Below are 12,953 nucleotides of genomic sequence, written 5' to 3' on the forward strand. Positions count from 1 at the left end.
GAAAACGGTGTATAAGGATTTAAAATGGTGTAAAAGGGTTTACACCATTTTCACACCGCTGTTTTTGGCCCATGCGGAATCAGCCTGAGAAAAATATCCATCTTTCATTCAGCAGTACAAAGCCAAGCTGAGGTATTTACAAGGGATCATAAGAAAAAAAGAGGAAAAAAGAGAAATTGGTAGGATTGAGCTGATTATTGTTTAGATAACATTGTAAAACAAGTATGTTCTAAACACAGACTGCACAGTACTTGAACTGTATGTAGTTTGCATATCCACAGTTGCTGCGTGACACTGATGATTCAGAATGAGAAAACAGCAAGTTTGCATGGCTGAACTACTCATTGGGGCTAAAACTCTGGAAGTTTTGAGGATTGTTGATGTTTCTCTTCAGGTTTTTTAGCTGGTCCAGTTTCTATATGTTCTCTGTAGTAGTATACACTTTTTCCTGTTAAATTTAAAACAACATGAATACATTACATTAAGCTCTTGGATATATTTTTTTCTGTTCCATAAGGAAAGGGTGGCATATAAATGGAACAAATAAAATGAAGTAAATTAAATATGAACAAGATATTCACTATGTTGGCTATTATCCTTCTTCTGTTTTATGATTGATTTCCTCCTGGCATGTAGTTTTCCCCGCCCTTCTTTGACCTGATTCTGATATGTCAATCACTGAAGAAAATTCCAAAGCTTGGATTTGAAAAACTATCTTTGTCAATACCATCACTAAGCACATTGTACACACACACAATGAAGATGTCTCTTGCATTAGAGCAGAAACTTTCCTGAAATCATTATGGCTTAATTTCAATAGAATGCTTTCTAGCTACCATCACTACTTACAGTATTCTAGGGGTTTTGCAACATACCACCTAGTAGAAATATGTTATGGTCACAGTTGACCAGTATTTTCTCCTATGCAAGCCCCATTGATATGAGTGGTAGATGCATAACTTTTACCCAATTCTCATTCTTTTCACTGAGCTTCAAGCAAAACTTGTTTCTTTATTAAGTTAGTCTATATACTGTTCCCCAATTTTACAGCTATTCGGGTGCTGTAAAGTATCACAATTAATAAAAGTTAAAAAAAACTGATGAAAAACACAAAAAGGGCACTATTAAAAGATTAATGATGCTATCCCAGGCAAACTTACACCCTTTCTAAGAATGTAAAAAACAAAACAAACTGCTAAATAGCGACGTATAAAAATAGCAGAGTATAAATAAACAGAATCAAATCTGGCACCAGTAAAAATTCAATCAGTAAATTCAAGTAGTAAACCCACAAGGCAGAAACTGTAAAATCAATGCATGGCTAATAAACCAAGAAGTAGTTACATATACAAGGTAATGATTAATTAAATGTTACTGAGGACAAGAATATTTATTTTTTTATAGATGCTTGAAATGAAATTTTACATGAATAAATGAGCAACAAAGACAATTGGTAGCAGGGAGAAGTTCCAAAAACTGGTGCCACTGCAGAGAAAGCCCTACCCCTGTGGTTGTCTGCTATAGTAAGAGCATACTAAATAGGGACTTCGATGGCAAGCAGAGTTTGTATAAATTCACAAAGGAAAAAGAAATTCCTATGACATCTATTTCCATTTAAGGGTAACATGCAGAACTGCAGATTTCAGTTAGAAATGCATCAGCAGCCAGTGCAGCTCATTCAAGACTGGTGATATAGGTTCATCTGCAAATGTGGTGGTGTTGTGTTTTGCACTAACTGAAATTTCTAAATCTTTAACTGCAGTCCTATGTAGTGCACGCTATAGTAATCAAGTCTGAATACAATCTGACCATGGATAGTTTTAGACAGATTTCACTTCTTAAGGAAGAAAACCACTAGTGAATCAATCAAAGCTGGTTGAATGTTCTGTATGGTATAAGCAACGGACTTGAATGGTCATCATCAGCAACAGTAGATCTGATAGTCTACCCAAACTACCAGCCTTATCTTTTACAAGTGCAAACCCATCCAAACAGATTGACTCTTCATTATCTGATTAGCACTATTATCAGCCAACAAAACCTCAGACTTGTCTGTATTGTGCTTTAATTAACTGGCACTTATTCTGCCCATAACTGCCTCCAGATACCTTTTAAGGACTTGCAGTATCTCACACCATTCTGCTGAAAAGGAAAAAAAATATTGATGACTGTTATCAGAATGCTGAGCAAACTTTTACCCAAACCTCTAGATGACTTGTACAAGGGCTTTCATAAATATACTAAATAGTACTACATAACATTGTGCCCCTTCGACCCCCAGCTGCAGTCCACCATCACCACATTGTGGTACTCAGGTAAGACCAGAAATGTGGTAGACCTGATATTAATTGTCCAAAAATACCATGACAGACAATATTGACAGTCTCTGAATGGTCTGGTACAATTTCAGAGCTAATCTAAAACCATATTAAAATATCTCGACACAATCAGTTTCCTGCAAGAAAGCCATGAATTGAGAAAACATGGCTTCTTGTAGTACTTTGCTCAAATAGATAGTATTTTGCAACCAGACTATATTTAAAACCATTAAGATCAAAGGCAGACTTTTTCAGGAGATTTTGTGTGATGGATTACTGTAAAGCAGCTTCACTGAAGCATTCAATCTTCTGGTCCCATTCATGTCAAACTGAAATAAATCAAAATAGACAACGGTTGTAGAAGTTGTGGGGAGAGTTCCTCTTCTGTTCTCAATAGGTTTTCCTGAAGGTCCTATAAAATGTTATTTCATGCTAAGCAGCATAAGTAGGGACCAATCCCCCCCCCCCCCGCCCACGCACACGAAACTTTTGTTGTTGTTTGCAATCCAGGGATTCAAAGGCAAAATCAAGGAATCAAAGGCTACAGATCTCACCCAAAAAAGCCATAGTAAGCCTGAATACTTCAAACCATGGAGGAATATTTAGAAATGGTTTTAAGCTTTATCCTGAAGCTTAACTTTGTGGCATTAATTCATGAGATGACAAATACTTATTAAGACTTTGTAGTTACTTTTGAAAACCCCTTTGGTATCTGTTTTGGTCCCAGACTAGAGAATTGGAGTTGCAGAAAGCCACTTAAGTCTGTTAGACCATGAACTTTAGATTGAGTCTGCAGTTTGAATGTGGGTGCATCTGAGTTTTCCAATCTATGCTGTGCCTTACGATCAGTCAGAGCTGCATTTGAACTAAGTGCTGTTTCCCACCCATGATGGTGATATCCATGTCAGGGGAGAGAGGAAAGAGGATGCTGTCAATAGAGAAATCATTAGGGATCTGGAAAGCTAGTGGTTTGCTAGCGCTGTAGAAAATTCATAAGACCTTTTCTTTCAACACTGGAGTCTTCCAGTGGCAGAAAAGGATACCACTTCTGTGGCTAAGTTATATTTACGTGATGGATATTACAAAGTCCATTTTTTATTATACTCTGCATAGATAACATTTTAGTGTAAATGTCAAATTAAAATGTTTAGAAACTTGGCTACAGTTTAGCTACAGAATTAGATGGCTTGGATCCCACTGATTTCAGTGCGGTCAGAGGCATAGAAAGGGGGAAAAGCACCCAGTGCACTGGTGCATCCTCCACTCCTGTCCCGCCCCAGAATGCCCCACCCTGCCCCAGAACACCCCCACCCCAGAACACCCTTGCCACACCCCCATAGGGGTGCACGCCTGGTGCGTTGCGCCCACCCCCGTCCCCTTGGAGCTACGCCTCTGAGTGGGGCAAAGCACATCTAAATCTGTGTTAAGTTTTCATGTTCTCTAAAAACGTTGAAAGTTGTCTTGAAGAATACATATCAAGTACACCTCAGTGACATTACTCTCCAATATTGTCACATTCTACAAAATAGTTGTCATAAAACTACTTTTACTTCCTGTAGTGTTAATGCATGAAATAATCATTGCTTATTTTGTTCTACTGATCATTGTATGTTTTTACAAAAAGGCTCAGTTAGCATCTTACTAAATTGAAAAGGGTGCATATGTAATTAAAAGGCAATGTATAAGGGGTTGTGACCTTTGCATATTTTGCAGAACCACTAGATGAGCTGAAGATTCGGAGCCACAGCACTGAACCACTACCAAAGCTGGAAAACAAAGAGAGAGGAGGTCACCATGGGACATCTTCCTCCAGAGAGCCAATAAAAGCTCAGGAATGGGACGGGACACCAGGACCAACAGTTGTGTCCAGTAGACTTGGAAGGTCTTCAGTCAGTCCAACAATGCTGGCAGGGAATAACAGCTCGGGTAAGTGGGAGTTATCCAGGCACAGAAAAAGCATGTAGGGATCAGAATACTGGAACTACACATTGGTACAGAACATTGGATCAGGTTCTATAAAACATTTAGAACATTACCTACTCTGTATCAGTAACCTACACAGATGTTATAGAACAGAGCATTCCACTTCTGCAACTAAACTTGGGACAGCCCAAAAGGAAAAATTAAATTAAATGAGTTTGCAATGTGAAATTCTTTTTAAACTTGATAGTTCCATTCTCTTTGAATCTGTCACATCTTACAGGAAAAACTGTTCTGAGATTTACAGAGTTTAGCTTTGTTAGGTTGCTATCTGAAGAAGACTTCTGAAAGTAAAATCCATTCAATGAAATGGGACTTACTTCTAAGCGTTGCTGAGGATTTCTCTGTTACATTGTTACCCTAAGCAGAGTCACACACTGGACTTAAAGGGGTGTGACTTTAGGATCACACATATTTCTGCAAGGATAAATACTGAAGAACTTTAATAATTTTTGTAAGAGATGAAATTGAATTAAACTTGTACAATAATTATTTTAATATTTTATCTGATGCAGTCATTTCCACAATGGATTTTAGACTGCATCATTGTGTCCTTTTTTTCCAATTTATACCCTGCCCTATCCCCGAAGGGCTCAGGGTGGCTAACAACCCTCGTACCTTCGGGACCTTGTACCTTCGGGACCGCATTACCCCATATGTCCCGAGTCGACCTCTGCGCTCAGCAGAGGCCAATTTACTGGAGATCCCTGGCCCCTCAATGATGCGGCTGGCCTCCTCTCGGGCCAGGGCCTTTACGGCTCTGGCCCCTGCCTGGTGTGGGAACACTCCCTATCACCCAGCTGTCCGGGTTCCTCATGCTTGGGACAACTTGGAGGAAGTTCCGGTGAGGGGCCTGCAAGACCGAATTGTTCCACCAGGCCTTCGGAGAGACCAGCAGCTGAGGGTGCCCTGCTTTCATCCTCCCCCCCTGCTGTATAGGGTCCCTAACATCATCGGGACCCATCATTCTTCTTGGGAGGGTTGCATATGGGTTCGTGGGATACTGTTTTAGAATGAAAATTTTAAACTTTTATATGTTTATGTTTATATATGCTTTTATATTGTTCACCGCCCTGAGCCCTTTGGGGATAGGGCGGTATACTAAATCAATCAATCAATCAATTAATTAATTAATTAATTAATAAAATAAATAAATAAATAAAATAAACATTGTAACAAAGTAAATACTAATACACTACATAAAAACTAAATAATAAGAATGATGGCGACATAAACATCCCAAGCCTAACAATTTGCTAATCATAGTATCAGCAGCACTACATCAATACATATCAACACATATCAGTACTAAATTCATACTGTCAATACATTATAATAAACCAGTATATTAACAACAATGCATCAACAATACATTAACAACCCATCAGCATATCAAATATCAATAGATAGACAGTATCAATTAACAATATATCAATACATTTACAACCATAAGTTCACAATGTATCAATACATCAACTCTATACCAATGCATTAACAGTAAACTAAAACATTAACAATATAACTAAAACTACTCTACACTAAACTAGAACTGCTGCAAAAAAGACAAACTAACAATACTGCCCAGTTACTCCAAAAGGAGTAATTTATCCTACCTACGCTCCCTGACACTCTACAAAAGGAAGTTATTACAAAGTTAGCTACAGTCCCTAGCAATATACAGAAAGGAAAGTAACTAATTGGCAATATACAAGAAGAAAACTACTGCTAGCAGCCCACAGTCCTAATAGTTAACTACCTTGGGCAACGGCAAAGAAGGGGTTATGGTACAAAAGCCCAGGTCGGGAAAAAAAGGCTATTGTCTCCTCTCCCTCAACCAGTCTATTGCAGGTTTCTGCCACCAACCCCCATTTCTTAGTCCTTTGCCCACCAGTTTGTTAAAGATCTTAATGCTCATTGAAAGAACATGTGTTTTCTGGGTTTTTTGTAATTGTAAAAACATGCTGTTTACTATAAGGCAGTTTGCACTGGTGGTATAAGACAATTTTGTAAACAATCTGCCATCTCTTAGGGCCAGGGTGGTAAAAAGTGTGTATAAGTGGCAGCCAAGCTTTTTAAAATGCCTTTTAAATTAGTTCTTGCTACAACACAGACAGTGTGTGTTCTTTAATAATATTCACACTGGACAACAGACTTTTCAGAAATAAATATATTAGCTAAGATAATACAAAATTGGGATGTATCAATTCACATTCAAACCCCATCGCCTCAGGAAGAAATGTTACTGAGAACTGAGGAATAAGTGGAAACAGGCCTTGTTATTCCTGTGATTTTGCCATTTGGAAAAAGCAAAACTTTAATAATAGAAATTGCTGTTGAAACCCTAACTGCATAGTTCATACTAGCATGAATCCATGACGCTAAGTACCCACATATAGGATAACATGGAGAAAATAAGACTGCTTGTTAGCTAAGCTTAGGCCCCTTCTGCACACGCAAAATAATGCGTTTTCAAACCACTTTCACAATTGTTTGCAAGTGGATTTTGCCGTTCCGCACAGCTTCAAATAGCACTGAAAGCAGTTTGAAAGTGCATTATTCTGCATGTCCGGAATGAGCCTCTGTTTGGTAGGTAGAGTGACAGATGTAAGCAGTGAACACTTGCTTGGCCAGGAAGATTACTAGGTGATCTAGAGCTAATAATGCATACAGAAAGGGCTAGGATGTGCATTGCCCTGAGTTCCTTAGAAAAAGAACAGGACCAAATGTAAAAAAATAATAAATGTGTAATCTGGGTCTTATTACTGTGGCTAAAGCCCTGTTCAGACCATGAATAAATGGAGCGGGAATAGACTGCAAGATCAGCTCCTGGGCTCAACTCCTGTGCATTCAGTGCATGATCCTAGCAGACCAGTACCTGAGTAAGTTGCTCTCCATTTTAGAAATTTGCAAAAGGCAGACTTCATGTTTGTGCATTGATAATTTGTGCATGTGTATGCTCTGTTCAGACATTCTGTTGAATTTATATAGGTGGACAGGATGTGCTGCCGAGCATTGCTTCTCTTTCCAGGCACTTGCTATAGGAATGTGTGAATGTGTATTTGTTTGGTGCATAGTCAGGAAGACTTCACCTATTTCCCTGATGTCATGTACTTTTACAGCAATTTTACCCCACTTTATGCTGCTTTACTATTGTGTGTCATTTGCATGTCCTATCCTATGCCACATTTGCATGCCTTATCCTATGCCACATTTTCCAGGAAATATAACTGTTGAATTTAATTCATATTATCAGGGAAACAGATGACCACAGAATCCATAAAGAAAATGTTCACTTTCATACTAAAGGAGTTGTCATTAAATTTGGTAACATCATTAATTCAGGACATGGTGGTTTGTGAGAAAAGGTTTAGCTTCTGTAGTTATATATTACAAGTGCAGGACGTGCAAGGATTTATGGGAGGTTCTTATTTCCCTGATCCCCTTCCCCACTATTTTCTCCTTCACTCCTCCTGGCAGACCCTACATCTTCTTTCCTGTCTCTGTTTCCTTCCTTCCTTCCTTCCTTCCTTCCTTCCTTCCTTCCTTCCTTCCCATCCCACCAGCCAACCTACCTTTTATCCATCTCATGTTTTAGCTATGTTTATTATTTACTTCATTGGGGACTCAAAGGACCTTACTTCCCCCCCCCCTCCATTTTAGCCTCACTATGACCCTATGAGGGACGTTACACTGAGAGCATGTGATTGGCCCAAGGGCACCCAGTAAGCTTCCACGGCATACTGGATCTCTCATATCCTATTCTAAAACTCAAACCACTCTACACACTGGCTTTCATGTGGTGGCTGCTATAGAATAATGTTGAGACACTGGGCTTACTAGCTGTTGTTGCCAGGCCAAGCCCCAGTTACTCTTCCCTCAAAGTCCAAAACAGCTCGGAAAAGTGCCTGGAAAAGTGCCTGCAAATAGGTCCTGTGACCTATTTGCAGAAATTAAGGCCCAACATGGCAATACTGTTATAGCTGCCTAGGAATGCCCATTGGTCACAGAGGGCATTTGTTTGCTAAATCTACAAGTGCTAATTCTATTATTTGGAGGTTTTTTTGTAATCACCCATGTACTTTTCTTTTAGATTTTAGATGTTTTGTTCAAGTTTGGGGCTTCTAGGAACATCTGTCTTGTCTATTTAAGGCTCTAGATCTAAGTATCTATATATCCAGCCACATTGAAAATTAGCTATATTGATAGAGGGGTCAAGGGACATTCAAATAACACACAACACTGGTACTGTTGCATTGTTGGCAGCACCCTTAATGAAGGAACTGAAGACAGAACTTTTATAGACTAGCAAATGTTCAAGGTTTTCTAAGTTCTGTTGTACATGAGAATGAGAACAACAGATTGGTTCCATTGAAAGCGGTAAACAAATTAGGGGAGGAAGAAATAGCCAGTATTGAATCAACTTCTTTTGTTTGTTATATAGTGCTACTCCTGTGCTGGTCCCAGAACACCAGAGACAAAATAGGTAAGGTGATGCAACTTGTTAAATTGATTTCTACCTAAATTAGAAGACTGTGAAAGCTTACACACACTCTCCAATGGAAACTGATCTAGCGACAGGTAAGTGACATTCTTACATTGTATGTATCAGTTCTGTTGTTGAGTGTGTATAAGCATTTTTCCCTTATTAGTCCCCTCTTGGACAAGATAGTTGCAAGAAGATAATAAAACATACTTTCATTATTTGCATTGTATCACAGGAAAAAGCTGACTATTTGATGCAGGTTAAAGAACATGAAGTGCATTGATTTTAATGGGTTTCATTGCACCCAGTTCTGTGTTATAAAATCTAGAGATTCAAATTGCCACAGCCATGAACAAATCTTGTGTGTCCAACGGCCAATCAGTGAGGATACTATATTGTCAAAGGCTTTCACGGCCAGAATCACTGGGTTGCTGTGTGGTTTCCGGGCTGTATGGCCGTGTTCTAGCAGCATTCTCTCCTGACATTTCGCCTGCATCAAAGGGAACAAAGGCCAGACTACTTCTATTCAGATGTCTCACCTAGTGACCTTGCTATCTCCATTGTTACTCCATTGTTACTCACATGCTACACTTCATTGACCTTGCTATCTCCATTGTTACTCACATGCTACACTTCATTGTTACTCAGTTGCCAGGCCACTCCTATTCAGATACCCTCACCTATTGACCTACACTCACAGGTATATATACTCCACTTGCTTTCCTTTCCAACTATCAGATCCTCTGAAGATGCCAGCCACAGATGCAGGCGAAACGTCAGGAGAGAATGCTGCTAGAACTCAGCCATACAGCCCGGAAACCATATCACCCCAGTGAGGATACTATTATCCAGCTTGAGGAGGACTGATTGAATGCATTTTGCAATAGATCACTCTTAGCTAGGCAGAAGAGATCAAAAGAAAGGTAGCGTGATCTCCAACTATCAAGGATGTCTGGAATTCAGAAGCCTGTATAAGCAAACAGCAGCTTGTGAATCATCTGACATATTGAACATAATAATGATGGCCAAGGGCCAAACCAGACAAGATACTAGGAATCCTGGCATAGGAATTCCTACTTTAAAAAAATGAAAAATGGTCAGGAGATATCTGAGTTCTGAGATCCCTTCACAGTTTTCTTGCACCCCAGTCCAAATGACATTAATCCTGAATAGAAAAACTGGATCTAGGTAGTCCATGTATACTACATGAAGAAAATAGAAGAGTCGGGGTGAATTAAAACAGAAAAAATGGCAAGATAAGAAAGGATTAAACGTCCTCTTCCAATACCATGGTCCAAATCCAATTTATTACCTTTTAAAAGATTTCAGGAGATCCACATGGATCTCATTATCTTGTCTAGCTTAGCTTTAAAACACTATGGAATTCTTGAATTATATAGATGGGCGGGGTTGTTTGTTCATGGTTATTCTGAATTAGCAGTATCTCTGAAGCATGCAATTTTGGTCTTAGCAGACTTTTATTTAAATGTCTAATTTTCCCATCACAAGGATTCAATGTTGAAACTGACACTAAAATCAAAATTCTGCAAATTATCGATACCTTTTTAAAAAATATCCATTAAACTAATTAAAATGACCCACTGCCTGTTTCTCTGAGATTTTACAAGCCAGCCAAATGATCTAAAGCTTTTGCAAAATATTGAGATTTGGGAATATGCAGTTTTGGCGCAGCTAAGAGAACCATTCTCCTTGGAACCGCTTGGTTCAAATTTGGCACATAAATGTTATAGTCAAGAATAGCCATCTTTGAAGACTGCGATGAAGCTTAGTAAGAAAGATGTCCTCTAAGGTATGCATGTTCTTGATAAAGCAGAACCAGCAATTTGAATGATACCTAGAAAATTACAGCAGGTCAGTGGAACAGCTGCTTTAAACCAGTGTGTTCCCACTGGATAATGATGGAATTATAAAAACATTGCAGTATGATTAAGAGAAGTTTAGTGAAGTGTATAGTCTTTGGAAGATAGTTTGAAGAAATGAATTGTGAATTATAAACTAGCACAGGTAGCATCTTGAATATAAACAACAATTGGTCTCTCTACTCTTGGTTGTCAATCCTGGCAGCAGCTCTCTAAGGTCCTAGGCAAAGAAATTTCCTTTCCAAGACCTGCTCACCTGAAAGAGTTTTTTTTAAGTGGGAGGTACAAGGAATTAACTATTCAGTACATTTTTATTCCACCCTTCCTCCAAGGTGGTCATGATAGCAAACATGGTTTCCCCTTCCTGAGACACAGGCAAAGCTGAAAGACAGGCACTGGGCCAAGGCATTTATGTCAAGTAGGGATTCTGAACTCAGATCACCCTGACTTGGATGGCCTGGGCTAACCTGATCTCATCAAATCTTGGACGCTAAGCAAGATTGACCCTGATTTGAATGGAAAACCACTGAGGTTGTTAAGCCCTTTCCGCACGGGCCAAATACAGGGTCCCAGGGATGGCAAAAACGCTGTCCCTGGGAGAGCGTTCACACAGGATGTGCTGCTGCTATGCAGCAGCGCCATCCTGGCTTTCCCCGGGCAGCATGAAACCTCCCCTGAAAACGGTTATTGAGAAACAGCATCTTCCTGGCACTGCTTTCCCCATTGGCTCCACTCACCTTCTTGTGCAGCGTCCCTCTGGAGGGCTGCAGAGACCCGCCCACACTGCCTTGCGACCTCTGGAGGTTGCAGGGCAGTGTGGGCAGGTCTCTGCTGTCCTCCAGAGGGACGCTACACAAGAAGTTGTGTGGAAGGGGACCACCAAAAGGTGGCTCTGTGCTGAGCTGCCTCTCCAGCTGCAGGGGACGTCAGGGCTGCATGCACTCTAGCGTGCGAACAGCCTCGGAGCCTCCACCGGCATACTTCATGCCAGTGGAGGTGCATTTCCGCACGTTTGCGAAAAGGGCCTATGTGTTACTCAGAGGCAGACAACAGAAAACCACTTATTTGTCTCTTGCCTTGAAAACCCTATGGAATCATCTGAATTTGGTTGTGAAATTTCATCACCAGTGCCAGATATTAGCTCAGAACTCTAACCACAATACTATATTGACAGACTGGGGCCTTTCACATCACTATATGTGCTCAATCAATAATCCATAACTCTTTCCTAATTTTATCAGAGTACAAGTTGGACTTGTTATTCTTAGAGGATTAGTAAACATTCGGCAAGAGCTGAACAGCATTCCTATAAAAAACAAAATCTGACAAAATTGTCACTAGAAGTGATTAAGTGTTGTGTGGACTCTGTGATTGGTTAAATCTTTCATGCATTCATGTGCATTTTGTCATTAAAACGCAACGCAATGTGTTCTGGAAGGGCTAATCTTCCTTTTCTCATAAGGTGAAACTAATCAAACTTTTGTGGTTTTCCTCATGTAAATAAAAGATTCTACAAAGTATGGTCTCCAAGCAATAGAGACAAACTGAAAGAACAGCAGGTGGAAGAGGTCACGAATGATAGCATGTCTGTGCATCTGGATATAGCATGACTGTGCATCTGGATATAGACAAACTGAAAAAAAACAAACCAAAAAAACCATGGGGGTTTGGGGGGAGGACTGTTAGACCAAAAAACAAACAAACCCTGACTATCTGAGAATATCTAAATAGCTCAAGCAAAAAAAAAAAAGCTGGATTTGTTTTGTTTTGTTTTTAGCTGTTTACCACCAAGTGGCCAGAAGAGCTGCATTTAGTGGTCTGTTGAGCTGGTCCCTGCACACAGCTCTTCCCTGTTGGAGAATTGCTAAAAGCCAAAAAAGCCAAAAACACTTTTTGTGGGTTTTTTGCTTGGGCTATTCAGCTCTGCTTGGGTGTCTGGTTTTTTTGTTCCAAAAAAGCCGAAAAAAGCTGAAAAGCTCAGCTGATACCTTCACACAAATCCTCAGCAGCCTAAGCAGGCTTTGGAGATGCTGGGACAGCCAGCAGGGTTCCATGCAAAGGTGAGCTCAGTGAATTACTGTGTTCAGCTCTGCAGGTGAGATTTTTTTTTGTTTAACTTTAAAAAACTAAAATAATTTTTTTGAAAAGGCCAAAAAAGCACACATGTGGATTTGGTTTATTTTGGCTTTTTTAAAGTGTCTTTTAAAGCTCCCCCCACTCCACACTCCGGCCCCTTCCGCACACGCAAAAGAATGCATTTTCAAACCACTTTCACAACTGTTTGCAAGTGGA

General features: G+C 39.8%; 1 protein-coding gene across 5 annotated transcripts in view; it reads left to right on the forward strand.

Moving 5' to 3' along the window:
• Positions 1-12,953, forward strand: part of NYAP2 (neuronal tyrosine-phosphorylated phosphoinositide-3-kinase adaptor 2) — a 197,520-nt gene that overhangs the window by 137,535 nt on the left and 47,032 nt on the right. For 3 of the 5 annotated variants that reach the window (XM_048505725.1, XM_048505721.1, XM_048505722.1), the window contains exons 5-6: positions 4,032-4,244; positions 8,740-8,781. In XM_048505725.1, the coding sequence (XP_048361682.1) occupies positions 4,032-4,244; positions 8,740-8,781 (255 nt within the window). The remainder of the gene's footprint in view (positions 1-4,031; positions 4,245-8,739; positions 8,782-12,953) is intronic. The other 2 variants (XM_048505723.1, XM_048505724.1) reach the window with 1 other exon arrangement.

The sequence above is a fragment of the Sphaerodactylus townsendi genome, linkage group LG08, assembly GCF_021028975.2.
Source record: "Sphaerodactylus townsendi isolate TG3544 linkage group LG08, MPM_Stown_v2.3, whole genome shotgun sequence".
Lineage (NCBI taxonomy): Eukaryota > Metazoa > Chordata > Lepidosauria > Squamata > Sphaerodactylidae > Sphaerodactylus > Sphaerodactylus townsendi.